Source organism: Meleagris gallopavo, chromosome 13 (genome assembly GCF_905368555.1).
Source record: "Meleagris gallopavo chromosome 13, MGAL_WU_HG_1.1, whole genome shotgun sequence".
NCBI classification, from domain to species: Eukaryota; Metazoa; Chordata; class Aves; order Galliformes; family Phasianidae; genus Meleagris; species Meleagris gallopavo.
In genome coordinates this window covers 2,300,682-2,328,391 of record NC_139416.1, presented here as the reverse complement: position 1 = coordinate 2,328,391, position 27,710 = coordinate 2,300,682, and the positions used below count along the sequence as shown (strand labels likewise).

At 51.5% G+C, this 27,710-nt stretch overlaps 2 protein-coding genes across 11 annotated transcripts; one reads left to right on the top strand and one right to left on the bottom strand.

Annotated features, from left to right (window-relative positions):
- CFAP263 (cilia and flagella associated protein 263) lies at positions 1-7,813 on the bottom strand. Of its 9 annotated transcripts, none has more exons than XR_014886173.1 (11): positions 6,231-6,295; positions 5,560-5,680; positions 5,040-5,204; positions 4,800-4,955; positions 4,466-4,546; positions 4,120-4,272; positions 3,837-3,944; positions 3,294-3,449; positions 2,953-3,193; positions 2,780-2,851; positions 2,468-2,676 (listed from the first exon to the last, which is right to left on the bottom strand). XR_014886173.1 is itself a non-coding variant. In XM_085235146.1 (10 exons), the coding sequence occupies exons 2-10, from the start codon at positions 5,620-5,622 to the stop codon at positions 102-104; spliced, it is 1,074 nt and encodes a 357-aa protein (XP_085091272.1). In that variant the 5' UTR covers positions 5,623-5,680; positions 7,674-7,813; the 3' UTR covers positions 1-101. The 9 variants fall into 9 exon arrangements, 3 of the variants coding, with proteins under 3 accessions (XP_085091272.1, XP_085091269.1, XP_085091271.1); XR_014886172.1 differs by having other exon boundaries at positions 2,780-2,947; positions 3,094-3,193; XM_085235146.1 differs by lacking the exons at positions 2,780-2,851; positions 2,953-3,193; positions 6,231-6,295 and adding exons at positions 1-153; positions 7,674-7,813 and having other exon boundaries at positions 2,537-2,676.
- CSNK2A2 (casein kinase 2 alpha 2) lies at positions 6,976-27,550 on the top strand. Of its 2 annotated transcripts, XM_085235139.1 has the most exons (11): positions 6,976-7,308; positions 7,511-7,622; positions 16,957-17,058; positions 17,621-17,671; positions 21,570-21,629; positions 22,901-22,984; positions 24,114-24,224; positions 24,440-24,541; positions 24,950-25,050; positions 25,689-25,837; positions 26,027-27,550. In XM_085235139.1, the coding sequence occupies exons 1-11, from the start codon at positions 7,205-7,207 to the stop codon at positions 26,101-26,103; spliced, it is 1,053 nt and encodes a 350-aa protein (XP_085091265.1). In that variant the 5' UTR covers positions 6,976-7,204; the 3' UTR covers positions 26,104-27,550. The 2 variants fall into 2 exon arrangements, with proteins under 2 accessions (XP_085091265.1, XP_085091266.1); XM_085235140.1 differs by lacking the exon at positions 24,114-24,224.
- The last annotated feature ends 160 nt before the right edge of the window (positions 27,551-27,710 follow it).

The following is a 27,710-nucleotide window of genomic DNA, read 5'->3' as shown; positions in this document are numbered from 1 at the left end:
GACATGAAATGACTTTATTAAATTAAAAGCTTCAAACTTTCTGTAGGCATGTAGTTTGTGCTGCTGGGAATGGTCTCTTCAGAAATAGCACTCTGGTCCTGCTAAGCTGAACCTTGGCTCTTCTCGAGGGAGGGATGGAGTTGGAATGTTTCACTGCAGGAAATAGAGGGCATGAGTCACTACATCACTAGTGCTTCTCCTTCACCCAGAATGTGGGCAAGGCCCAGGAAGCCCAGGCTGTTAGCATCCCCAGGCCCTGTCTGGGAAGGAGGAAGGTTCCAAAACATGCTGAGATCCCCTGGAAGCTGGATCTTATTGGCATCTATAAATAGGCAGAATATCTTTCCTTTCACCAGTGCCTCTGCAAGGCTGTACTTACAGTGTCTCATGTGCAATTCAGCAAGGTATGGAAGGATCATGTTCTATAGTCCAAAAGCCTCCAGGAGAGAGACAATCACCTGTCACCATTGGAAGCCACTACGTGGGACACAAGTCATTACTGCTGCTGTTTTACTGCCCGACCACAGTCAGTGCTGAGCCTTTTATGTGCTCAGGAGAGAAAACATCTGTAACACTCTGCCAGTGACTGCAAAGCCACAAATGTAGACCTGCTGTCTGCCTCATCTGCCAAGCTTGGAAAAGCAATACATAAAATTAGGCTCCCAAGGCTACCTAAATAGGAAGCCAAATAAATTTAAAGATTCTAAATGGCTTAATTATTTTCATGGCATCCAAAAAGGAGAAAACAAATGAGTTGCTTGTTTTCAGTGCCCTCGGACTGTAGCTTAAGGATAATAGTTAAAACCATCTATTTTGACCTTCTGGCTTAAGTAAGAGAGGCAGGACTGCAAATGCTGGTTTCAGAATTAAGTGCTGTTTGGCAATGGAATTCTTAATGTATAGTGAAGAGCATCCTTCATTTCTGTCACCAAAAAATTAGAAAAAAAAGCCCTGCATGCTTGTATGTAAGTCCATCAGCCCTGCAAGCACCCCTTGTATATAAGTCCGTCAGGAAAACATCTCCTCAATTCTCTGGAGGTGAGAAAACAGCAACTAGATCCTTGAGCCATTTATACTTGTCCTTCCCATCAAATCTTTCTCAGCAAATGAGACCAGAGCCCAGAAGGTTTCATAACCAGTCCAGTGAGGTCAGGCTCTGTCACCGAGCTGCACTGAGCCTGCTGCTGGTCTGAAAGCTTTTGAGTATTGTCCGAGAGCAGACTGCCTTCATGTAATGATCTCTCCAACTGCGATGGCTTCTGAACACAAAACCTGTGGCATTCTATAATCCTTCCTATCTCATCTCTTTCAGGTTTTTAAAAATAATTTCAAAGTCTTTCCATTCCTAGGATGCGCCTCTAAATTTAGCCACTTTTGGCTCTATGTGGATGACCCTTTCTTTCTCCTTTCTATGCAAGCCCACTAAGATTTTAGTATTAATGGGGCTTTTAATTGTTCTGTTATGAAGCACACAAACACAGAGCCCTTTGGCAAGGGCACACATCAGAAATAAATTGAGTTCTCATCCTTATAATAGAAAAACAAATGCATTATGGATCTGTCCATTAGCCAAGGGCAGGCTCGCCCCTTAGAGAATGGTACAACCACACGAGCAGACCCTTGTTAGTGACTGCTGTTTGCTTTTCCAGACAGATCTCACTCTCCTGCCTGCCAAAACTGCTTTTTGATGGCTGCTACCGTAACACGCTGCCGTGGATCAGCCTGGCCCTGGGTGCCCCTCTGACACTGCTGTCATACTTCCATGGCTCATACATCATCTCCTGCTTGAAGGACTCTGTGTGGACACTACTTCTCTGCCCTGCTCAGAACCCAGCTGCCACCTACCTTCCTTCTACACAACACACAGTGTGCAATACAACCCAAGTTTGAAACAACCTTGTCTTTTGTATGGAAGAATCTACCAAGGATGAAAAACTCCATCTGGATACAGAGCAAAAAATAAGGAATTGTGGCTTCCACTGAATTCCATGGGATGTGAGAGCAGTGGGACTGCTGTAACACAACCTTGCTTTTTCTCCTAAAAGGTAACCCTGGAAACTCTGTGATGTGCCAGACTAAAGGAACTGAGATATGGCTCCTGAAAGCCATTCTCAATGACAGTGGCATGAGGTGCTACAGGCCATTCCTGTATGCCCTGGTGTCCCACTGCAGCAGGGATCTTGGCCACAACTGAGAGGGCAGCAGTAGATGTCTTCCTCACTTTGTAAGGGTACAAGCTGAGCTGCAGCCTCCACTCACAGAATGACAACCTCTACACAGGCAGCAGTGATATTTCAGGAAGGTGATTTCAACCCCACGCATGAAAAGCGAATCCCCAAACTCATCTAAGGATGGGCCACTTGGGATTTACATCTCCTGCAGTGAGGAGATGCTTCCTGTCTCCGAGAGCAACTTGCACTTGGAAGCTGCACTGGGACTGACTGAAGAGATAGACTCACAACAGAGCTGTGGTTAATTTATCATTTCATGCACAAGTGGTTTCAGCCCCCTGCACCTCTCAGGGTGCTACAGTTACCCATTTGATAGCACATTTCCCCACAAGGCTGGCTCCCCCTGCAGCTTCCGCTGCTTGCCCTGAAGCATCACACAAGGCAGGTGCAGGTTACCAGACATCTTGACTTGATTCCATGCTTTCTGGTGGCTTTGCAAGGTCATCTGCAAGGGGGGAAAGGAGAAGATCTTCATGAGTTCAGTCAGCAGTGATATGTTGTGGAGAAAGCTGCTGTACGGCATTCCCCTGCACCCACCCTGCTCCCACCTGCACTCAGTGCTCACTGTAGCCCTTGGGCTTTGACAATGCTCTTCTCTTATCTCCATATCTCCTCCCAGGCTGCAGGAGTTGTGCCAGGGCCAGAGACAAAGACACTGTTCTTGCAACTTTGCCATGAACTCATGTTTGCTGGCTCTTTGTCAGATACAGCCATTCCTTACCAGGGAACAGTCAAGATACAGACGAGGAAGAAATGTTTGAGATCATCAAAGAGAACCACCAGCACTGGGGAGCCATCGGCTGGCTGGGGTGCTGCAACCAGACACGTCCCTGGCACTGTGTGTCCCCTTCTTCTTACACACCCTTTGGGTTCCGACATGAGCCCAGCCTGATGGAGCAGCCTGTCAAGTTACGTGCTGCATCCTCACCTCCAAGCTCAGTTGTTAAAATTCAGTCTCTGTTCTGGGGGTGGGGAGCAGGCAACAGGAAGAGCCTCCAGTGCTACCTGCAGCAGCACAGCAGGAGACAGCACCCAGCCCTCTCCTGGCCCCATCTCCCTCACCTCAGCAATTGCCACCTTCCTCTCCCAAGCCTTGATACTCTGTTTCAGGTCAGCAACAGCAATCATTGTCTGCACGTAATTCATCACGGGAGGGGTGCTGTAGTCTGACAGCTGCTTCTGCAGCCACCCAATGAGTCTCTCCTCTTTGGCTTGTTGCTGCAGGAGGAAAAGTGACAGAGGGCAAGGACAGGGCAGGATAAAGGAGGGACACGATGCGATGTACCCACCCTTGCTTCCATCCCATAGGGGGGCTGCCCAGAGCTGTGGTGGCCCAGCCTCCATGTCCCCAGACTGTGACATCTGTGCTACTTCTCACTAGGAAGGACACTGCTGGTGAAAACCTCAAGGAAAGAGAACTTCAAGAAGGCAATGGATGGATCCTGGAGGGGTAAAATCCACAAAGGGGCAAAGCTGTCCATCCCCACCCACAGCAATAGGAGCTCCAGGACTTACTCTCAGTCCCACCAAGGCATGCAGATAGCTATGGCCTAAAAAAAAGTCCTCTCAAGTGAAGTCTCAGTGATTCCCAAATTGTTCTCTTACCTCCTTCACAAGAGTAGTATTTCTTTCGATCTTCTCCAGCATCTCTTTCCTCTGGGAGATGTCTTTCATCAGAACTGTAGATGTTTCCATGGCATTGTGCAGCTTTTTCTGGAACACAAGAGCAGGACACTGGCAGCAGGTGCATTGGCAAATCTCCAGTCCCTGCAAAGCCACTGGAGTACTTGGACTGAGGAAGGGAAGGCTGCAAGAGCTGCTGGTCAGCTCATGTGTGACCATGGGGAATAGCAGGAAGGACAAGCAGGGGCCTGGGATCTTCACTCACCTTCCAAAAGTCGAGGATCTGGGTCTTCTCTAAGGCCAGCTTTAGCTGCTGCAGCTCCTTGTTCTTCTCATCAATCTCCTCCTCATACTGTGCTTTCTTAACCTGCAGCAGCTCTGCGTGGACCTCATGAAGCACGTCTCCCACCTGCTCCTTCTGCAAGCCCAGGGAAACAGAGCTGCAGAGTGCTGACCAAAGCTCAGACTCAAATAAAAGAGCTTTGCTTGATGGGGAAAGCAGTCTTAAAGCACAGGGTTATCTGCCTGGCTGCAAACCTGAGCCTTAAAGAGAAATGTCGGACAGCGTGCTGCTGCCCACGTCCCATACTGGGTGTCCAGGCAGCACGCACCTGCCTGAGCTGCTGCTGCAGCTTCTTCTTGTAGCTCCTGAGAAAATTGCTTTCTAAGCGTAGCTTCTGTCTCATCAGATCCTGAAGAAAGAAAACAGATTAGAGAGTGACAGCAGGGCCTGGGAGGAGGCAGAGCACCAGGCCCCATGCTTTACTGTGCGCTTTCCCTTTGTTCCACCTGCACTGCAGCCCTCACACTGCTGCTCTGCCTCACCTGTGCTCACAGGATTAGTTCCTAAGATAGTCTGAGAATATGAGGCAGCTCATGTAGGGGGATGGGAACCTGAATTTTCAGATGACGGACCAGGCTCAACTTCTGCTACGCTGCACTGACCCTCTGGTGGTTCTTCTCCTCCAGGTATCTCAGCAGCTTCTCAGAAGCTGTGATGCTCCCTTTGTCGTTGGAGATGGTTCTGACAATGTCTTCCTCAAAGTCATTGCCAACTTTCTTAACATCAGCCCACCAAGCATCTGCTTCTTGTATGACTGCCTGTAGTAATGAAATCACATCACAGTCAAAGAGGTGTGAAAATCCACAGTGCTGCAGGATGCCTCGCTGTCCTAAGAGCTGTACCTCGAGGTCATGCAAGGTCTTCTCCGAATCCTCCTCCATCTTCTGAATGTCACTTTTCACATCCAGCAGCTCCCGCTCAGCCAGCTCACATTTCTGCTCCACTGTCAGGGCTCCAAAGTAGGCCGATGAACTGCTGCGCAGCCTGGATCTGGACCTGCCACGTGTCTGCAACAATTGAGCAACAATGCAGATGCCAAACCAGCACTGGCCAACTGCTGCTGCATTTTCATGTATTCCCAAAGAAAGTAAGTTAGTGTTCAGATAGCAGAGGAACAACGTGCACTTGATAAGAGGGATCTGGTTGTGGATGCACACAGGTCTGGATGAGCTGGGATGAGGAGAATCAGAGCACCCTGGCATCATCCCCTCTATGTGTTTAGCTTCTCCTTTAAATCACTCAGTGGCAGCCTGGCATGCAGAAGGGTGAGTGAGCCCACACCTACACCTAGAGGCCCAGCACACCTGTTTTCAAGCTGGGGTTGGGGTTAAGTCACTCTTCCCAATCTGCCCCACTCCGTACCAGTACGGGTACCAGCTCTGGTGGGGAGCCGTGCTGTGGGAGGTCTCCGCTGCTCAGCTGCATCTTGTGGTACTGGTTCTGAAACAACTCCACCTTGGCTTTCAGCAAGTCATTGGCATGGCTGCAAAGTGATGGATGTGCACTGTGACAGGAGCAGTGAGCAAAGGAGAACAGCTCAATGCAAAGCAGACCCCCCAAAATGAGGGGGGCTGCAGGTCTCCCTTCCACGAGCCAGGACAAAGAAAAGACCCACAGAGCTGCTCCTGTTCCAACCTGGACCCCAGGGGCTGCCAGATCCTGGGACAGAGGCCTGCAGGAGGGATCCTCAGGTGGCCGGGGGGTGCCTTGGCCTCTGTGTCCTGCCCCCATCCCCGCTCCTGCCTCTGTCCTATTCCTGCTCCTGTCCAATTCCTGTCTCTGTCCTGCCCCTGTCCTCCTGTTCTGCCCCCATCCTCGTCCTGCCCATGACCCTGTCCCTCCCCTTGTCCCATCCTTGTCCTTACCCCTGTCTTATCTCTGTCCCGGTCCTTCTCTGCCCTTTCCCTGCCTCTGCCCCTGTCCCTGATCTTGTCCTGTCCTAGCCCCAGCCCCTGCCCGGCTCCAGTTACCGCCCAGGTTCTTGCCCCGTTCATCCCTCGCCCCGCCGCCCCCGGCCCGGCCCCAGCCGATACCGCTTCTGCTCCAGGCGGTCCCGGAGCTGCGGCAGGGGCAGCGCGGCCAGCTCCTGCTCCGCCATGGCGCGTCCTGGTAACGGCCGCACGAGGGGGAACGGAGGGAGGGGAGGGCAGGACGGCTCGCGGAGCTTCCAACGGCCATTGATCGGTTTCGTTTGTTTCTCTGCTTGCTGGCGCCCACGGGTTTCTCTCGTTCCCATTCATTTTGCAGAGTGGAGGTTTTACAGACCCAAGCAGGAGAAATGCACCGCGCCCGGTGCTGCGCGAGCCCGCACCACGGCAGCACGCCCCAACGGCAGCGTGCAAACCCCCGGGGCTCCGCTCCTGCCCTCGGCCAGGCGTGCGCTCGCGGCACTGACACCGCGTTAGCTTCGCTCCCCAGCGCGTACGCGCCGACGCGCACGCAGGAGCGCACAGGCAGATTTCCATCGTTAGTCACCGCTCCAACTCCGCGAGCGGCTCCGCGGCCCAGGGGTGCTCGGGGCTGCGGTTTGGCTCAGGGCCGGTCTGAGCGCGGCGCCGTGCGGGATTCCCTCGGCAGACGGCCGTCTCGGCCGCCCTCGGCGCTCACAAACGGCTCCGCCGCGATCCCCGCGTCGCGCCGCGTGCGGGTGACGGGCCGGGACGGGCGTGACGTCAGCAGCCCGGCGGCGGGGGCGCGGCAGGCGGACCTCCGCTCCGCCGGGGGGCGCCGCGGCGGACGCCTCTCGCGGCGGCGGCGGCGCGGACGCGCGGCGCCGTTTCCGGGTCGGCTGCGCGGCGCTCGGGGCCGGCCCAGGCTGCAGCCGCCGGCACCGGGCCCCGGCCTCGGCTCAGCTCCGCGCCCGCCGCCCCGGGCCGGCCCCGCCCCGCCCGGCCTGGCCCTGCCGCCGTCCGCCGCCGCCCTCCTGCGCGCCGCGCCCCGCCTCGCCGGCCTCCCGCGCCGGCCCCGCGCCCTCCTCCTCCTCCTGCAGCCGCCGCCCGGCGCCGCCATGCCCGGCCCGGCCGCCGGCAGCCGGGCGCGGGTGTACGCCGAGGTGAACAGCCTGAGGAGCCGCGAGTACTGGGACTACGAGGCGCACGTCCCGAGCTGGGGGTAAAGCGCCCCGCGGGGACCCCTGCCCCGGCCGCCGGCCCTCCGCGGCCCACGTGAAGCCCCGGGAAGGGGCCGCGCCCCGGGGTCCCTCTGTGGGGAGCGGGGGGGGCGGGGGAGGCGGCGGGACGGGCCGGGAGGGGCGGCCCCGGGCAGGGCTGGAGGCCCTCAGCCGCCCTCCTCTCTGTGTTCTCCGTGCCCGCAGCAATCAGGACGACTACCAGCTGGTGCGCAAGCTGGGGCGCGGCAAGTACAGCGAGGTCTTCGAGGCAATCAACATCACCAACAACGAGAGGGTCGTCGTCAAGATCCTCAAGGTGAGTGTCCGGGCAGGGCCGGAGCACCGAGGCCTTTTGGCTCTGTCTCACCTTCCCGTGATGGATGTTCGGGTGCTGGACGGTGGTTTGGGTTTTGGAGCTCCCACCCGCTCTGTTTGCTCCCGGCTGAGGGCTCCCCTGGAGGAGGAGCACGCAGAGTTCTGGTGTTGTTACAGAGCTGTGTGCTGCCTGCGTTGGGCAACTGGTGGCTGGCCGTGCCTGTTGCAAACAGCCCAAGAAGGCCATGCCAACAGGAATGCGGAGCCTGCAGGGGAATCCTTCTGTCAGCCTGCAGACAGCTGGCACGCAGCCGCCTCACAGCCCGGCCGCACGCTCCTCACAGACTGACCCTGAGGTGCTCATGAAGCACATAAAAGTTTGTATTCGGTGCTGCAGAGGATCTGTTACATGGGGGGGAATGTCACCTTGGAGAGGCCAGAAATACCATGAAAATCTGAGGGGATGAACACAGACCATTTGTTGCTCAGTAGGATCAGTGGGATGTGTTTTGGTGTGTTCCTCCCCGTGGGTTGGGCTGTGGGAACCTTTCTGCAGCTGTATCAGGTTTTGGGTTAGGATGGTGTGGAGTTATCTGCTGTAAGCCAAACCTTACTGTGGAATAGTGGAGTCACAGAGAACTGTGGTAGCCATCCTAGCAGCAGCCTGTATCAATGATCTGGGATGGGAGGTGTTTAAAAAAGAAACAACAAAAAAAAACCCTAAAGGTTCCAGTTGAGGTGCTTTTGGTTTTGGCTTGGCTGACACTTGTGACTGTCATTTGTTGGACCAGCAACACGTGTCACTTTTTTGCCAAGAGCACGTGGAACCAGTTTCTGGTCAGGATGTATGAAGGATTCAGGCACGTGCTGATCTGCAGATTGCAGGGGGGTCTGATCTTAACCTGCCTCTGCAGCCAGTGAGGCTGGCAGATTCCTGGGACAAGGATCTGCAGGGCTGAAGCCCTGAGGTGTTTGCTGGCTGTACTCTGATAGCATGGCTCGCTGGTCGGCTTTGTGATGGCTTCCCTGCTTCCACACTCGCTTGCAGTTCCTGCTTCCTTGGGATCTTTCTCAGCTTCCAAGGGAGCTTGCCCTGCTGTATGCAGCTCCTAGGCAAGGAGTGATCTCCCATCCTGGCTGCTTCTGGAAGGACTGAATGGCAGTCCTGCCTTGCTAGCAGCTGAGGTAGTTTCCAGTTGAGCCCACAGGAACAGCCCCGCAGCTGAGCCTAATGGCAAGGCTCGTGTTCTTGCTGAACTTTCTGGTGTGCTGCAGGGGCCTCCTCTGCTTTGGGGCTTTATGTGATTTTTGGTTTTCATGAGGTTTCTGTTCTGAGAGAGAGAGTAACCAGTGCTGAGCTGGACTTGATGGCAAGATGGCTCATAGTTATACTGGGGAAACTGCACTTCTGCATGCTGCTCTGGAGCCCCTGGTTGTCTCTTTGGGATTACTGTGGTTCGTTGAGTGTCCAGGCCTTGCTCTGCAATGAAAAGAGGGACCATGAGGCAGAGAGGCTGCAGGGAAAGTCATCAGAAATATTCCTCGTTCCTTCTTAACAGCCTAAAGAGCCCCCCCTGGAGCAATGCTGCCAAACTCTGTCATCCCCAGGGAGCCCATCAGCACAGAGCTGTGAGTCAGCCAGCGAGAGTCATCTGAGGGTGGCTGGGTGCTCCTTCTCCCTGCGGCCTGAATGCGTTGCCATGATGCTCCTGCTCCGTAAGCAGGGGACGAGCTTGGCCCTGATCTGGAGTTGATGGTGTTGCCACTAGTTCCCTGGCTCCCCCCACTTCTATTAGCATGCAGGCAGCATTCCTGCGAGTGAGCAAGGGAAAGCAGAAAGTCCAGATAAATAGATGAACTTTCTTAGTGGAAAGTGGGTCAGTGAGAAGTGAGTTTCAGAGCACTGTGTTGTATACGTTATGAAAACTTGCAAAGTGTGGCAATAACATCACTGTGATCTGTAGAAAGTGCCTCTGGTTTCCTGTAGTGAGACTCAAACTTAATTGCAAATGTAATTACATGTATCTTCGGTCTTAGCAAATAGGCTGGGCGTGTCTGCTGCTTGTAATTCCGGCTGGGTTCTCTGAGGTGGGAAATGCAACCAAGTTACACGGTTCTGGGCTCCAGGAGGGGTGAGACAAGAGGAGAAAGTGTTGCTGGTGGACATGGCTGTTCAGCATAGTTGCTCTTTGCTATTTAAGGCTCACGGAGAGAACAATTTCTGTTATGTGTTAAGGGTGCTCTTAGCATCTGTGCCTCATCTGAAGTGACTGCTATCTTCCCAGCCTTGCTTTGTGAAGCGACTGGTTCTTAATGAGCACCAGCTAACACGAGGCCTTTTTGCTCCCCTTCTTCAGTTGTTGTACCTGAACATCTTGTACCTTCCTCCCGAGAGGTCAGGAAATTTTACCACCCTTTCTCAGATGCAGAAGTGAGCCACAGATTTCCTGTGTGACTTTGGGCAAGTCCCTTAGCCTCAACAAAGCTGAGACTAAAGCATGGGTCCCAGCCTGGTGCTGCGCGAACAAGATGAACTGCTCTTCTTCTGGAGGCTAATTGCTTTGTTTATTCAAGTGCCCTGTGACGTCTTCAGCCTTGGACAAGCCTGGGGAGCTGATGGCTTTGATAGGTATCACAGTGCCCCAGGCCTCTTGATCTTGCATCAAGCACGGTGCCCCGTTTCCCTGGCATTGCCTTCCTGTGCTGCTACCCGAAGTGCAGGTCCAGGCGGAATCCTGTAGGAAAATGGGTTGTGATCGTGCCTCCAGTTGTGGTAACAGCATACATCAGCAAAGGAGCACCATTAAGATCGTACAGATGACTGTAATGTTACCGTTTCTTGGGTCAAGTGCCTCGCTCTGAGAATGGGATGTTCTTAGTGCCACTTATTTCCAGGAAATAAGTGTAGCTCTTTAAGAAAAAAGCAAACAGAGCCAACAGATTCCTTCTCCTGCTGCTGCTGGATGTCAGGTTGTGCTGTGTGTGACAGTGCTCGCTAAGCGGCGGACAGGAGCCCTGATGTACCCCACAGATGCCCTGACAGCATCCTCCAAAAGCAAGGCAGAGGGCAACTGCTCAGCTTTTCGGCCCGTTCAGAGAGTAAAGATTCTGCAAAAATAGTCATCTTGGCACGGTGCAGAGCGCTCAGTGCCATACACAGCTGTGTGCCCCTCACAGCCCATAGGGCATGGAGGCAGCCTGCAGCTGTGCCCCTGTGCTCTGCAGCTGGTGCGGTGGGCTCCTGTGGGCTTTTTGATCTGGCTGACCATGGTGCAGCTGTGGGCACGCTTCTGGGTGCTTAGGGGAGCGCCGAGCCAGGAAGAGGGTGTGTGTGCTTTTGTGTCTTGCTCGTATTGGTTTGATGCTCTTATTTGGCTTCTGGGTTGTTGGCACCTGGCATTCCTCTGCATGTATGAAGGAAGCTTAAGACATCTTTGTTTTCTGTGAGCTCTGTACTGTGGGTGACTGTGGTAGGAATGCTGTTGTTAAGTAACCTGCAGCTGTGGCTGCTGGGAGCTCCAGCCCTTCACAGCCATTCCCCTGCACTGAGAGTGTGCCCAGGGTGGGGATCATGGCATCCATACTGCCAGCTCTGTACAGGGGTGGGGTTGTCCCACTTGCTGCACACATGTATGTGTCTACGTACAGCTCATTTGCCTGAGACCCATTAAGCCCATCAAGGAAAGGCTAGTTTGTCTCCATGGTTGGCTGCTATCAGAAAAGGTAAAACAGGTGAGGGGAAGGGCATAGTTACAAGGAGAGGGATTGGAGGCGGTGTTGGAAAAGCCCCTTTCCCTTTGGTGGCTTTTGTCCCCCTGTGCTGTGTCCACAAACTGGAACTTTCAACCATGTCTGCAGTTTCACAAGTGCATTCTGGTTTGTTTGTTTTTCTTCCCTGTTCTGTGCTCTGTGAGCCTCCAGAGCCACCACTCGCACCTGGGGCTGCAGCAGCATCCTTTTGGTGCTGAGCTCAAATTGCTGCTCTGGCAGCTGGAGAGCCATTTGGAGGAGATAGCCCTTTGGCTCTGCTGACTTTTCTGTTATCTCTGGAAGCTTCAGAGCCCTTGTATATTGGTGTGCTCTGAGTGGAGGCTGAAAGGCCTGCTGTGCTGCGTGCAGAAAGGATTGCATAGGGCAATGATTGACCCTCAGGGCTGGAGCTTTTGCGTGCATCACTGCCCTTCCATTCCTGCTCCTGGGAGCTCTCTGTGCCTCTCACTTCTTCTGCATTTGTACTCACTGAATCAACTCTTCCCGGCCCACTTCCTCCTCTGGCAGGACTGAAATGAGCCCTTTTGGAAGAGAGCTGCACTCAGCTCTGCTGTTCCCAATGTCCACTGCCCACACCGAGCTTGGCACAGTCAGTAGCATGAGCCCATGAACCCTGTCTGGAGCTGGGACCCCCTGGAGCAGTACTGGTAACTCCCACAGCTGTGTTTGGACACAAGGAACTGGTGAGCAGCAAAACAGCAGCTCCTGTGAGGAGGAGGGTGAGCCCTCGAGGGCTGTTCCAGGGATGCACTTTGTGGGAGGAAAGGCATCCTCAAAATCCTTGCTGATGTATTCTACCTAAACTTGAATCGAAAAGCAAAAGTGCTATAGTAGTTTCTGGGTGGGTTTATTTATTGTTTGTTTTTGCCTCTTGTAAAATTGACGAGCAGCTTGGGAGAGGAAAGTTTAAATTCTGGTACTGAAGTTGTAAAATGCGAGCAAGCAACTCACAGAATATTAACACAAGTGGGCTCCTTCATTTTCATCACTCTTTTGAAAATGATTATTTGGTTTCCCAGCTAATGTCTGACAAAATAAGCAGTCCTGCTCCAAAGGCAATTTTCCTATTGAGCAATTGGCATGGGGCTTTATAGGCTGATTATTATGATCCTTTCAATACTTGCTAGGAACAAATGAGCTTCTGGAGCCTCTATTCAAACGTTTAAAGCCTGTCTAAGGATACTGCTGGTCCTGGGCTCTGTGTGCAGAGACCTGCCTGCTGCTTCACTGCAGTGCTGTGGTGATTCTGGGCTATTCAGGTTTGGTGGGCAATGTGTAGATCTTTTTTTGTTATTGAGTGGTGGGATAAATGACTCTTGTTTTTCATGGATCCGTATCTTTTGTCTGCTAATCCTCCTTCCCTGCTGTGCTAAGGCTACTTCTTTTCAGAGCACCTTCTGTGACTCCTGCAGAGCAGCATGGATGCTTCTCAGCTTGCAGGGCACATGCACTGTCTGCTTTTCACTAAGGGGAAATGAATGCTTTGAATTTAACTTGGATCTCACATGTCTTCCTGATTACTGCTTTTCTTGCTAACTTGGTTTAAAAAACGTCCTCATTTTGCTTGAATTCAAGTGCCAGGTCCCCAGCTTGGTGGAGATGGCTGCAGCTGAAGAATGATAGATGTGTGCTCCACTTGCTGCAGAAACAAACCAACAGTTGATTAGCCAGGCACACATCTATTTGTTCAACACAGGAAGTGATGGTTGCAATATTGAATCTAAAGGTTTATTTTAGCAAGCAACACTAGTTCTCCCAGCTGATGTTTGCTGCAGCTAAACTCCTTCCTTGCTTATACTCCCAGAATGTGACCCAGGATCTGATCTCTGTTACAGAGTGGGTTTTTCTTCTGCACGTACCTGTCTGCAGAGCACAGCTTACCCCGTGCCATTTCCCTCCTGCACCCTGAGCCCACCCCCATCACTGCCTAGCTAACCTTCAGTGGGTTGAAGCAACCACATGGTTGGGAGAGTGGGAATCCTGCTACAAAAGGTGCCTGGCTGGGGGCAGGGCAGGTGTGGGGTCCAGCAGGACCATCCTGCTGGCTGCAGGTCACCATGTCCCTCTGGTCTCCCCACTGTCTGCAGCCATCTGACTTCCAGCGTGGCTGAGAAAGAAAGCAATTTCCTGGGAAACTGGGAAATTGTGATAGGCAGTCAGGTTGTTCTGAGAGTGCTGCTGCAGTTGAAGCAGTTAAACCCCACCCAGTGTAGACATGGTTAAAGTGAGACATGTCTTTTAGCCTGGTTTCCTATGGAAACGAGCCTTATGCAATCCTGCTGTCTGTCAGCCTTCTCCCCCTCCTCCTGGCTGGCCAATCCCAACTGAATGCAACTGTTGGGTTCCTATGAATTTCATGGGCATAGGTGCTAGCACAGAGCACAGAGGTTTGCTTAGAGCCTGTCTCTCAAGGTTTGACTCATATTGGTCACTAGAGAATCCCAGCTCTTAGGGAAGCTTTGACATGCCTCTGCCATGGGAGAGCAGATGGAGTTGGAGTCTGCACCTTTCTATAGTGCTGTCTCCCAAATACAGGCTGCTCAAACTCAGGAAATAGTACCTGGGTGGCTGCGTGGGATATACCTCTCCCAGGATGTGATTGAACCATGCAGGGCATAAGCTGCATGAAACACTGCTGTTCATATCGTAAAACAGCCTTAAATCAGTGCCGTTCAAATACTCTGACTGCAAGGGCTGCTGTTTTAGGAGTTTTTCCTGCTGGGAGAAGCAGATGGTTGGAGGCCATAAGAGCTTCACATTTAATCTGTGTGTGTTTGGAGTCAACACCCTTGGAGAGACGGATCGAGTGACTCCGAGAAACAGTTGTAGCAACCCAGGCTTAATCCTGGTGCTTGGAGGATATGTTGCTGAGGGCCTGGGTTTTTGGCAGCGCTGCAGGATGGGGATGGGACGGCAGCAGCAGTGTGCTGGAGTGGTTTGCACCAAGGTCTTTGTGTTGCCAGGTCAGATAGTGCAAGAGCCCAGGCTTGGAATTGGTTATTGTGGGAAAATGGAGCTCTAGTAGAGTGCCTGGGTGGCAGATGGTGTTTGTGGTTATGGCTGCAGTGATGTGGGTAGAGGATGGCATGTTGCTGGGTAGGTTTGTGGGGAGAAAGCTGTGCTGGGGAGGCAGCAATCACCATTGCTTTCTCCTGCAAATACAAAATGGGGAATCCTCTGCTCCCTTGCATTGTCTCCAAGGGAAGCTTCGAGGCAGTAACTGTTTCTCTGAGGCAACACTTCTTTACCCCATGGCATCTGTCCCTCCCACATCCCTATTTCTGTAGTGGTTGAAAGCTGACGGCCCTGCAGGCAGTGGAGCTCACAGCTGGGTAAAGCAGTTCAGCCATGTGCAGGAGCCCAGACCATCCCTGTGCTGCTGCTGCAGTCCTCCAGCCCTGAAAAAGGTGGAAGCACACAGAAGGGGTAGGCTGGGGAGAAGACATCTTCTTTCCCGAGGGGGGTGGTGGTTGCTATGGAAGGAGGAATGGAAATCTCTGAGGGATGCTGTCCCTGTGTAACTGATGCAGAAGGCCCTTGAAATAACTGCAGTGCAGTGGAGGTCTTTCAAAGCAGGCAGTGGGTTCCCTTGGCTGATGGCACAGCAGAGCGACTCTGAGGGATGCGTGCAGGAGTGTGCTGGCAGCCAGGCTGCTCCCTCTTTGAAGGTCCTTGGAAAACAGCTTGTGTGCGCATCTGTCTTTGCTGGACGAGCAAATAACTGAATTATGTCCTCTAATTCCACCTTGGCCTTCTGGTAAGATCAGTGGATGTGGGCGATGTAAGGGTGGTGTCTGTCGCCACACTGACGTCGATGAAATTAGTCTGTAATGAAGCATCTCCAGCTCAGGTTCAGAGGCAAAGCCCTCATTCCTGCTGCCTTCCAGCCCTGCTCAGGCTGCCTTTCCATGTCTGTCTGGCCTTAGGCTGGCTGTGTCTCAGGATTGCCCTGCGTTGTTTCCTTGCCCCCTCCCCAGCAGAACCTGCTGTGCATTGCTCCAGCACTGGCAGCTGCGCGGCCTTGCTGCCATTTTCCACAGTGGCTTTATGAGGTGCTGACGCTCCCTGTACATAGCATAGGTGTTATTTTTGGCACTTTGCTTTGGACTGAGATTCTCATCTTTTGGCTGGAAGGCCCAGCTCCTGCCTTTCAACTTGGAGGAGGAGAGGAGGATTTGAATCTGAAGGCTGCAGCTACCTGGAGAGCCTCGACAGACAGCATATTTTGCCACTTACATAAATGCCATATTTTCAGACTGTATAAAAAGCTTTGGTTCCTTCTCCCATGTACGTTCCTTTGAGTGGTCTGAAACCAAGGGTTGTCTAAAGTGGGCGTGAGCTGCCACGTCACTCTGCAGCCATCACCGGAGTGTGGGAGGCTGCAGCAGGGGGGAGGTTGCTGAGTTTTCAGGGCTCCTCGTGCCTTGGACAGAAGGTCACCGTGAAGGTGCTGACATCTTGTCACTTGGGTAAGGTGCCTCTGACCTCTCCTTACCGCCCTCTTTGCTGAGTGGCCACCATGCTGGATGGTGAACGCTTCAGAAAGCTGAGTGACTAATAGAGAGTTTCCCAGTGCAAGAAGTTTAGTCATCCTTCTAAGATGTCTCTGTAGATTTCTGTTAGGGCAGCAGAGTGCAGGAGGAGCTTTGCAGGGAACGAGGACTGCTGGAGCCAGCAGCAGTGTGCAGCCAGCGATGCCCGTCCTGGTCTCCGGCCAGGGCTTAAATAAAGTCTCACTTCGGAGCTGCTGCAAGCTGCCTTTCCTTTCAAGCAGGCACAGAGCTCGAGTTTTTGGGAGTGGATGAGTTACAGAAATGGTCGTTCCTTTGCGTTGAAACGAACCGCTGGATCAGCAGAGTGTGAAAGCTCTCCCAGCCTTGGGAGCAGCTGTTCTTTGTCACTCTGTGCACCGTGATGTCCAGAGAAACGCTTACTTTGCAAAGGGAATTCCTGGGGCTGCTTGGGCTTGAGTAGGAGTCAAAAACTGTTTAAAATGTCTGTATGCTTTGAGAATAATCACAGTACACAGATGCGATGGCATGCCTTGCAGCTGAGTCCCTGCTCTTGGGGTGGCTGTGAAACACTTTCACAGAGTGAGGCCCAGCAGCGTCTGAGCTTACTGAAGAGCGTGGTGTTGGGAAGCCTCGTGTTGTTGCTTCAGTGCATTAAAGTACTCAGAGAAATGCACTTGGCAGTAAGAATTAAAAACATAAGTGTTTTGTGTTAAAGCTGAGGTATGAAGTCTGCCCTTGTTTGTCCTCTGTCTCTGAATGCATGACACACAACTGCCGTGTGCAGTCCACCGTGCTCTGAGCCACAGTTACTGGAGTCACAGCGATGTTTGTCTTGAGTGGTTTGACTTCCCCTGATGGGTGGGAAACTTTTACTTAAAAAAGGGAAATCCTCACTCGTTCAAGGTGTCTGTCTTCCTTTTGAAGTTAAAAATGTTCCATAGGGAGAACAGGAGGAGGGGAAGTTATGGGGTACAGTCAGAACATTGGCAGAACAAGTCAGTGTTAATGTCTGAAAGGACTCTCACTTCTAATTGCTTTTGTCTATTTAAGCCAGTGAAGAAAAAGAAGATAAAACGTGAGGTTAAGATTCTGGAGAATCTGCGTGGTGGCACCAACATCATTAATCTCATTGACACTGTCAAGGATCCAGTGGTAGGTGCTTGTGGTGCGGTGTGGGTGGTGGGCTTGCCTTCCTTTTGGTTGTGTGCAAGGTTCTTGTATCTCTCCATGGTCCCCAGGCTGTTCTACATACCTGGGAGTTTCCCTTGGCTGACCAGAGGGAAATTTTGTACCCTCCAAATTTGCTATAAGAAAGCAGAAACCACAGCCTTCCAGCTTCTGTCTGGCACCTGGAACATAAATGTTTTGCTGGGCAATTAGAAATTAAGCATTTCTCATCCTGCTTGCTGTCCTGTCTAGTGACCAGAGGTCACATCCTCTGTCTGCACTGCCACAATGACCCCACTTGCAGGAAGTTTTCTTTGAGCAGCAGCTGGCGGAAGGCTGTGATTCCCAGCTTGCTAGCAGCCATGGAGAGGAAATGATGCTGCTGTAGTGTTTGTTGGCGGTCCTGGCTGACCATCTTCCTGCTGCTGGCTGTGAGACTTTAGCCCCCACTGACACCTTTTGTCTTGTCTGGTGCATTATCTGACTGGGGGTGTTGGGGCAAGGCTGTGTTTTAAACCATGACACTCTCTCTCTCTCAATCTTGCAGTCAAAGACCCCTGCTCTGGTGTTTGAGTACATCAATAACACGGATTTTAAGGTGAGTCTGCCTGGGTGTGGAGGGGGGAGGCCTCCCATTTCTGTTGAAGTTGCTCAGTTCTTGGGTTGTCATATATTCCTCAAGAGCTGTGAGGGGAGTTTGGGTCTGTTCCCTGTGTCAGCTTCACCTTCTTTCCTTCATGAGAAACTCATGAAGTTCCTAAATAGGCTGCATATGAGAAACAGTAGAGGGCTTGTGTGCTGAATCTCCTGCTGGCTTTGAGGGGTAAGTTCAACAGGTTAGAACTTATAACTCCCCTCTCAATTCACTAATCACTGCTGTGCTATATATTCAGCCTAGACGAGTGCCCATACTGTCATGCTCTGTTTTCAGCAGTGCCCTTGGTGGAGCAGATTACAGCAATTTGTGCTAGAATCTTTCAGGCCTGAGGACCACGAGGTGGCTGAGGCTGGAGCAGGTCTCCTGCTGCAGTGAAGCTGGTAGCAAGGGGCTGAGCAGTCCTGGCAGCTCTCTTCTTGCCCAAGGCTGCAGCACATCCTGGTTTCTAGGAAGCTCCAAGTGAAATCATTCCTTTCCAAAGCTGGGAGTCCTTCTGTCTGAGTGCAGCTACAACTGCATGGCTGCTGAAATGCTTCTGGCTGGCAGAGTCAAGGTGTGATACACAAAAGGAATATATCATTAGCAAGCACACCTATTTTAATGATATCTTTGAATCTTGTGAATTTTTAAATTATTGTCAGTGGTGGAAAATTAATTGAGCAGTTACCATTAGAAAGCTAGGCATCAGCTCTTCCTCCAGTGCTAAGAGATCTCCTCTGTTTCATATTATAGGACAGTGCTTTTTTGCTCTTGTCTGTGCTGGAGCGTTATGAAGACTTGCATATTGAAGAGTGCAGCTTCACCAGATGCAGCGAATACCTGGAAAGGGACTCTGGGTTGGTGCTGGTGGGAAGGACAGACCTTGTGACTTTGCCTAGAGGCTGTCTGCACTGCAGGCCTGCATGCTGTGAGGCAGCACGTGCTGTTTTCATTTCCCTGGAGTTTGTCAGACAAGGCGAATCTCACCGTGCGCAGTGAGAGCCGCAGCCATTCCGGTGGTGTTCTTAGTGCTCCTTAATCTCATGAAGAGACTTATAGATAGGCTAGAATAGCAGTCACTAGCAGGAGCATCTGCCTTGACAGCAATGGGCAGGGAGATGAGCGTTACCTCCAAGTTAGCAGCCAGGAGAGGAGTTCTTTGTGCTGACCTTCAGGGCTAATTAAAGCAGGCTTGGTCTGTCTGGGCTTTGTTGGCATCAGCTGGTCTGCTGCAGCACCGTGTATGCTGGGAATGTGCCCCTTTCCTTCTCCTGGTGACCCAGGGACTCTTAATAAGGTGGATTGAGGAAGTTTTTAACTTGATATGTTGTTTGTTCTTAAACTTTTTTAATATATGACTTGAGATTAAACAGATCATAAAGGCAGCAGCACATCTTGCTGGAGGTCGCTTTTTGTATCCCAATCTAAATAGCATTACACCATTCTGTGGTGTCCTTAGAGGAAAACTTTGTTGTCAGAGATACCGTTCAATAACTGAAATATGTTCGTGAGATAGAGCACTAAATAATGACTTGAGATTGTGGCCATCAGGGACTGACTGAGAAATGCCAGGCTTAGAGCATGTGCTGAGAGCTGTGCTGAAAGTTCTTCTGCAGCTGCCAAGGCAACATTGGTCTGGCCATGGCAGAAGTATCAGTACTCAGCTCTGACTGTTGCATTACAAACAAGTGGATGATTTTGCTGCAGATCATTTCTAGGCTTCTAAGAAAGATCCTGACTGTTTAAGGATGTCTGCGTTTGTAGCTGTGCAAGTCCAAGACTGGAAGTATTGATGCTTTTGTCTTACATGATCGGTGTAGAGCAGGAATAACTTGTCTTGGGAATGCAGGCGTGTCCCCCAGGGCATGCAGGATGGCTGCTTATGTTCAGGGCTTATTTGTAACCCAAACTTCACCAGCTTCATGTGGTGCATGTGGATTGTTCTAGCCATACTTGTGTGAGCTGCTCTATTTGGATGGGCTCTTCAGGCTGCAGCTGGCTGACAGACTGCAAAGCTGCAGCTGCACGGCGATTCCAAGGCTGTCTTCCTTTGCTCTAAAGTGCCAAGCAGGAAGCACAGAGTAGATGAGAACACTTGTATTAGGTGTCTGTACATGAAGCAGATGGAGAGCACACGGAGTCATCATCCTTCTGTTGTCCCTTCTGCCCCAGCATCCCGGTCTCCCTGGAGCTGGGAGCCCCACAAGCTGATCCTGGAGGGAGGGACCTCTTCTCATTTTGGGCTGCTTCTGATCTACCTGTCTCTGTGCTGACTTCTAGAGTCAGCAGTACTGGTGAGAGCCGTACTCAGCAATCACTGCCAGTCTGAGCCATGGCTACAGACAATTCCAAGCCATCAGTGCAAGCTGTATCCCAGCAGGTTTGGCTATTTTGACATGCTGGTATAGACAGGATGCTTACATGATACTTCTGTAGACCTGACTGTGTTGTCTGAAATTACCTGGTGGGGTCCATCCTAAACCTGCTTGTTCTGCAATCATGGGAGTAATATTTGGAGCTAGGATAAATGTATATTGTGCTGTGTGAGAAAGGCAGCTAGTTGCATGCAGCTTCTCTGCAGACCTGTTGTGTTACTTGTCATCTGGGAGTGCTCCAGCTACCCACATTCATTTGCCTTAAAACACAGCTGTGCTGCAGAGCCATGCAACCAAGTCAGTAAGCATCAGTGAAATGAGAGGTCTTTTCCTAATTGGTTTCAAACCTGAAATGAGACATCTGTCCTTCAGCCACCATAAGCTGTAACTTGTAAAGAGGGATGCTACCTGCAGCAGCCTTCCCCAGGTGCACTGATGCTGCCAGGTGAAGCGGAACCCTACTGGCAGAGCTTGGCCCTGGGTCATGCCTCACAGGGCATGGTGCCCTGCTGTAGTTTGTGGTGATGTTGGTTCTGCTCCTTGCTTGTCTGCTTCATTGGGTTGCTCACAGGTGCTGGGATCATCCCAGCTCATGAGAATAAAACACAGCTTGCACCCTGGAGGCCATTTAAGCTCAGTGTGTGTAAGTGACACTTGTATGCTGCCAAGAGCTGTACTGAGGATGCTGGGTTTGTTTGCATTTGACCCTAAGCATGACAGGATCATGAGGATCTCGCCTTGTGCCTGGAGAGGATCCAGGGCCAGAACAGCTGTCTTGGAATGTGAATTTCAATCCCTTGCTGTGGGATTTCTCCCGGAGCTGCCAGGTGGTGCCCTTGATCAGCAGTGAGCTCTGATGCTGATTCAGGTGGTGATTTCACTGAACTGTGAGATGATCCTTGTTTGTTAGAAAGGACAGAGGGGCCTGATCCTACTGCTGTCCCATGATGTCCTTCCTGGCCCAGCTCCCCTCTCAGTGCCCCGGTGTCTCCTTGCTTTCACCAGACAAGAGCACAGCCTGACAGGGCTAGATTGACACAGCTGCCAAGGTTGGATACAGAGCAAAAGGCAAATCCAGGGATCGGTTGTGACCTGGTGTGGGAGCAGCAGGAAGATGTAGCTGTTAGTGACTGTGTTGGTGGCCCAGTGGAGGTTGAAGTGCACCCTGGATCTTTGTTATTTCTGTCTCATTGTCTCCTCCTCAGACAGCTTGGCAGTCTCTTGCTGGAAAGAAATTGTGACAAGTCTGAATGATCTCAGTGGCTTTTCATGGGAGCTCTTGCCTCCTTTCTGGATTTCCTACCACGTAACCCTGGCAGATCTGAGCCCAGGATGGCCCTTGGGAATGGCAGTGTTGACTGGGACATGGAAAGGGTTGCTGATTGGAAGCAGGTGGGGTGTAGGAAATGATGCTAATACAAATCTGGAGTATTTAATTTTATTTCTCTTTTTTTTTTTTCTCTCTCTCTCAAAATCTATTTCAGCAACTGTACCAGATCCTGACAGACTTCGATATTCGGTTTTATATGTATGAGCTGCTGAAGGTGAGTGGCATTGCATATGACAGCTGATGCAGAAGCCAGAAATGAGAAAGGCAGTAGCCAAGTTACTGGGACACTACTATTAAGCACTTACCTCTCTTGTATCCAGTGCAGAATCACAGAATCCATATTTTATATCCAGAGAAGGTTTTGGAAGTGAGCTGATTGCCTGGCTTATTGCTATCAGGCATTAGAGCCAAACTGGGGATCGCGAGCCACCTCTGACGTGTCTGATTCCCTGGGGATTGTTCTTTGCCTGTGAAGCGTTTGTGTCTGCTGGTGGCCAGGTGGGGCTGGGCTTTCTCTTGTCTCTGTGTCTCTAGCACTGGGCAGGCTGCAGTGAGGACAGCCTGCTCCCTCCCAGACAGAGCCAGTACAAGCACTGAGAGGAAAGTACTTTGTCCAACCCGTAGAGGATCTCCAGTGCTGCAGGTTCCAGGGCTGTAACTGCCCTGTTGGTTGTGAGGCCACGACACATTGCAAGGATATTCCTTGTGGCCTTGCTGAGATTGAAGCTGTCGCTTCCTGCTGTGGCGGGGACACAATGACAGCGTTACTCCCTGGCGGTATGTCTTGCATATTGAATGACTGCAGGGTGTGCCCTCTTCCCGTGGCACTGGAGGTTTCAGTGCACCTGATAGACATTGATGGATGGGTCTCCCTTCCCCTTGTGGTCAACAAAGCATTCTAAACTCCTTGCTTGAGGGAACAGCTGCATGGGAGGAGTGTGTGGTGCAAGGTCATGGAACTGAAGAGCTTTTGTGCTTTCCTGCCTTCAGACTTTAAGAGCAGTGTCAGTTTTCCTTGTGTGCCATCACCTGCCTTTTTGTGAGTTCTGGCTTAAATGAGCAGGGTAGATGTGATTATCTAGCTTCAGTGTTTTTTGGGCCACCAATGAAAAGCTTCACTGAAAGGCTACAAAACTGTATGCACATAAGAATTGTCCGTTTCTGGGAAGAAGAGTTCTTCTCTTGTGCCCTAGGAAGCACAGGGCTGCCCAGGTTGGAGATCTGGGCCTGCTTCCAGGTGGGACACCACTCAGGATTGTGTTCTCCCGAGACCATGCAGGCAATATGGGTCCAGGAATGCTGTAGGACAGGAGATCAATACTGTCTCATTGCCAGCTTGCCATGTGCAGCGTAAGAACTGAAAATGCCAGTTCCTCCTTCCTCATGGACTGGTCAGTTTTGCTCCTTGACAAGAACTGTCTTTTAAATTGTTAATGCTGTGCTGTGGCTGTATGGCCATATCTAATCTCTATGTATGTCTACCAGGCCCTGGATTATTGTCACAGCATGGGGATCATGCACAGGGATGTCAAACCCCACAACGTCATGATAGACCACCAGCAGAAAAAGGTATGATGGCACCAGGGCTTACAAGCAGGGCTTTTCCAGTGGAGCTCAGCACTCTGCTGCCTCTGTACCTGTAGCCAGACCAGCTGTGCTTACCCCTCAGCCTTTTTTATCTGCTCCCCTCCATTTGCATCCACGTCAGGAGGTGGCCAGAGTCGCACTGGGGAGCACTACAGTTGGAGGCCATGGCTTGAAGGTTGCTCTCCTCCCCAGTCAGCCATGCTGCGTGTCTTTGCTGAGGGGAACAGATCTGGGCTGTTAATCTGCCTGGGGAGGTGTGGTGGCGTGGTGCAGAGACTGTAGATGGGAGAATAGTGGCCTTGTATGAAGCACATGTGAATAACTTTACCTAGGAAATATGAGCTCCTTTTGTAGTGCAGCCTGCACCCCCTTACCTCTGGGACCTGCTTGTTAGATAAAAGGAAATGTTTGCACCAGGCTTACTGCCATGGGAGTGGGCAGCACAGGGAGCTCCCCTCCCTGCTGTGGTGCCTGTCTGGGCGTTGTGTGTACCTCTGGAGGGACTTGGGATTTCCAGCAGCAAATGAGTTGCTGGTTCACAGGATCTCTCTGTGTGAATCAGCAGTGGTTACCAGCTGAGGGTTTATAAGGAGGGGGAATCTCTTACTAGATCTGTTGTCCTTCAGTAATGCAACTGGTCCTGTATCTCTGTGGCCACGGAGGAGACGGTCTGCCTTGCAAGATGTGGTGTGCCATCTCCCGTCTCCTTTCCTGCTGCCAGCCCCCAGTTAAAATCAACACTGCCTTTGGCCTGGCCCCTCTTAACAGTGGGACAAAACAGCTGGGCTTTGCCTGTTCCCTAGTATGCAGCGTCCTGCCTGCTGTGGCTTGTGGCATTGGGACAGAGCCAGTCACCCAGCAGTGGTGGTGGTGTTTGGATTTGGGAGGCAGAGGAGCTCTCTAAGCTGGGGTCTGCCCTGCCAGCACCGCGTGGTGACAAGGAGAAGGGAAGAGCACTGCTGAGAGCATCTCCTGTCCTCAGAGTGCCTCCCTGCCACCGCCCCGGCCTCCATGCTTGCAGCATGGGATTGAGAGGCTTTGGCAGACACAGCTTTGCCTAACTTGCTCATACTGAGGCTCCTGACTCTGTGTCTCTTTATCACATGTTCAGCTGCGGCTCATAGACTGGGGTCTGGCAGAATTCTACCATCCAGCTCAGGAATACAATGTCCGTGTGGCCTCTAGGTACTTCAAAGGACCGGAGCTCCTTGTGGACTACCAAGTAAGAGTCTGCCTCCTCCTTGCAAGCCAGTGATACTGCTTGTGCTTGCACTTCGGCCACTGTTGGGTTGTCTGGTTTTGCCTGTCAGGGCATTGCCTGGGTTGGAAAGAGGCTTGCTGTGAAGTGAAAAGCCTGAGGTTGTCTGCTGTTGTTGGGGAGCCAGGCCACGGTGAGCATGCCTTTCTCTTGTGATGGCTTCTCCTTTTTCCCCTCAGATGTATGACTACAGCTTAGACATGTGGAGTTTAGGCTGTATGCTGGCAAGCATGATCTTCCGAAAGGAGCCTTTCTTCCATGGACAGGACAATTACGATCAGGTAGGGACTTTGGTACCTGGTTTATCTAATGAGACATCTGTCACCAGCTCATCTGCATGAGTATAGTGGGGAGATTCTGGGAATGGGACCACCAGACTGGGAAGATGTTGCTGCATGCCTACTTGAGCCATCTGGGCTTGTGCAGCACTGCCTTATGTAGGACATAGTTTTCTGTGCATGTTGCAAAAGCAGTGTTCAAGGAAGACACTCTTTCTGGGAGGTTTCCCAAAGAAGAGCTGTTACAATTTGGGCAGCTCTGTCTCTGCAAGACAGTACCTAGTCCTATTTGTACACTTCAAACCAGAAAGGAGACACAAGTTTAATAGCAATTGCTTCAGCAGAATTTGTTCCTTTTTCAAGCTGTGATGGCTTACTCATTTGTTCTTCTCAACCTACCTTTTGTTCCAGCTGGTTCGCATCGCAAAGGTCCTGGGCACAGATGAGCTGTATGGGTATCTCAAGAAGTACCACATAGAACTGGACCCGCACTTCAATGATATCCTGGGCCAGTAAGTGGAGAAATGAAATGCAGCCTTTTCTTTCCTTGTAACAGAGAGAGATTAACTAAATTTCCATCTGAAGGACTCTTACCCAAGGCCTGCTTTGATCTTCTGGATCACAGTGCTGCTTGCTGGCTTCCTAGCAGGTCACTGAAAGGCAGGCTCTTTCCTTTTGCCTCTTCTGTGACCCACGAGCCTTCCCCTGCTTCTTCCTTTTCTAGCTTGTTGACATCCTAGGAAATGTGAACGCTGGAGTTGAGTGTGGGTTGAGGGGCTCAAAATCTCTGATGATATTTCCTAAAAGGACCAGAGGCAGACGGCATAGTGAGGACAGCCTGCATGAAGCTGGCTGGCAAGCCAGAGCCCTTCTGGGCCCAAGGGTCTGTGTAAGTGTCTAGTTCCTGTAGACAGAACAGTACAGTACAGTGCCTTTCTCAGACTCTGGACATCCACGCAGTCATGTGCCTAAATAAGAGGGCTTTTATCCCTTTGGCAAATGTTTGCTGAGCAGTAGCTTCTGCAAGAAAGAGATGGAAGCTGTCTCTGCCATAGCAGTTTCTTCCCAGAAGAGGAGAGCGATTTCCCTGGGACCTCTTGGTTCTGCTGTGCTGATCAGAGCTGGGTAGTGACAACAGGTCCCTTTGCAGGCATTCTCGGAAGCGCTGGGAGAACTTCATCCACAGTGAGAACAGACACCTCGTCAGCCCTGAAGTCCTAGACCTCCTGGACAAGCTCCTGCGATATGACCATCAACAGAGGCTGACAGCCAAGGAGGCAATGGAGCATCCCTATTTCTGTGAGTCTGGAACAGTGGGGCCAGCTGGGATGGAGAGGGAGTCTTGGGGGAGGTTTTGGCTCCCCATCCTGCAAAAGACTTAGCAGGTCTGTGAGTTTTAGAGGCGATTTCTCTGAAAGGGTTTGCTGGGGTGGAGCTTCCTCTTCATTAAATGCTGTTTCCTCTTCCTCCCTGGTCTGTCTCCTGCAGATCCAGTGGTGAAGGAGCAGTCCCAGCCCAGCTCGGAAAATGCTGTGCTCTCCAGTGGCCTGACAACAGCACGATGAAGACTGGAAAACGACGGGTAATTCAAGATGTTTACAAATAAAAGCAAAACCTTCGGTCACACAGTGAAGGGAAATGAACCAAGGACCCCCCCCTTCCCCTCCCCTTTATACTCGGCAGAAATCTAACCTTTGGGGGGGGTCATAAACCTCAGTTCCTCTCTGGTGGTTGTGGTTAATGTAACTCTAACCCTGTGGTACCAAAGCCCTGGGCAAATGGTCTTGCAAGAGTTAAACATGTAGTGATATCCCCAGGGCTCAACACGACTGATTCTGGTTCACATCTCTATGGATCCTTCTCTTCCTTCTCTGTCCAGCCTTCCCCACTGTGCTGGTGGGGACAAATTGGCCGTTCCACCATCAGTCCTTAGCATGCCTCTTTCTTAACATGCCTTTCTGACTTGTAGAATCTGGGTGAACCAAATTCAGGCTGGGGGTCAGCAGGTGCAATTCTGCTTTGAGCTCCAAGTCCTACTGCTCACTCTGGGCTTGAATTTGGCCCTTGAATCCCAGTTTTAATTGCAAATGCCAGGGCGTTGGGGGGGGGGAGGGGGGAGGTTCAACAAAACATAGCTCACAAACCCAGCAGCACCTCAGGATTGGGCTGGAGCATTAAAAATAAGGCACTGATTTGAGTTGCTGGGGAGAGGTGAGATTCCCCCCTCTAGTGTGTTTGACAAAGGCTCACTCTGAGGAGAAACTCAATAGACCTGCTTTGGAAACTTGTGAATGTGAGGGCTGCTTTTGTGGCAGGAGAGGGGAGGGACTATCCAGACTTTCCCACCGAGCTCAGGAAAGTCAGAACTGCAAGACTTCTTGTGATAGGTGTGCAACCACGTACCTCATGACGTGGCTCCCATGAGAATTCGTGCCAGATGCAGACTTGTGCCGGAGCGCAGCTCTGGAGCGGTTCAATCCAGCGCCGCAGGATAGAGGAGTGGAACAGGGGCCTGGGAGGAGAGCATGGGGTGGGGAAGGATCAGCAAACAGCGGTGTGGTCTGTCGGGGAGGGGGCTGTGCAACTACTGATCCGGGACTTGGGATCCCATGTAGTGTTTTAACAAAGTCAGCCACTTGTTGAATTCTGGGGTGCCGATCCTGTTGTGGGGGGTGGGGGGTTTGTCTCGTGGGTTCTTTCATCAGATCCCTTGATGGCTTTATAGCCCCACAATTCACAGTTGCCTCCTCTACTTGTTCTGTGTGTGATTTCATCAAGTGGTTCTGGTGATGCTCAAACCTACAAGCTGGAGATAGTATTTTCCCACCAGCACCTAAACACAGAATTTCCTTCTGCGGCATTGTCGAAATAGTTAATTTTTTATAAGGTTGCAATGTTTCTATTTGAAACATCTGTTTACATTCCATATTCCAATAAAGTTCTATTGGCATCGATAGCAGGTCAATCCATTTGTATAATTCACTGAAACCAATAAATATCTATACGTCTGAACGTCTGCTGTCTCTAATCTGTGGGATAGCCAAAGAGAGCAAAGAGTTGAAGGGACTGCTTCCTCGTGGAGGTCAAGCTGGCTTTTCCACCCCCTTTTCTGAGTGTTTTGGGATCCCTTAGTCATCAGTTTCAGGTTTTCGTGCCATCAGCCCTGAGGCTC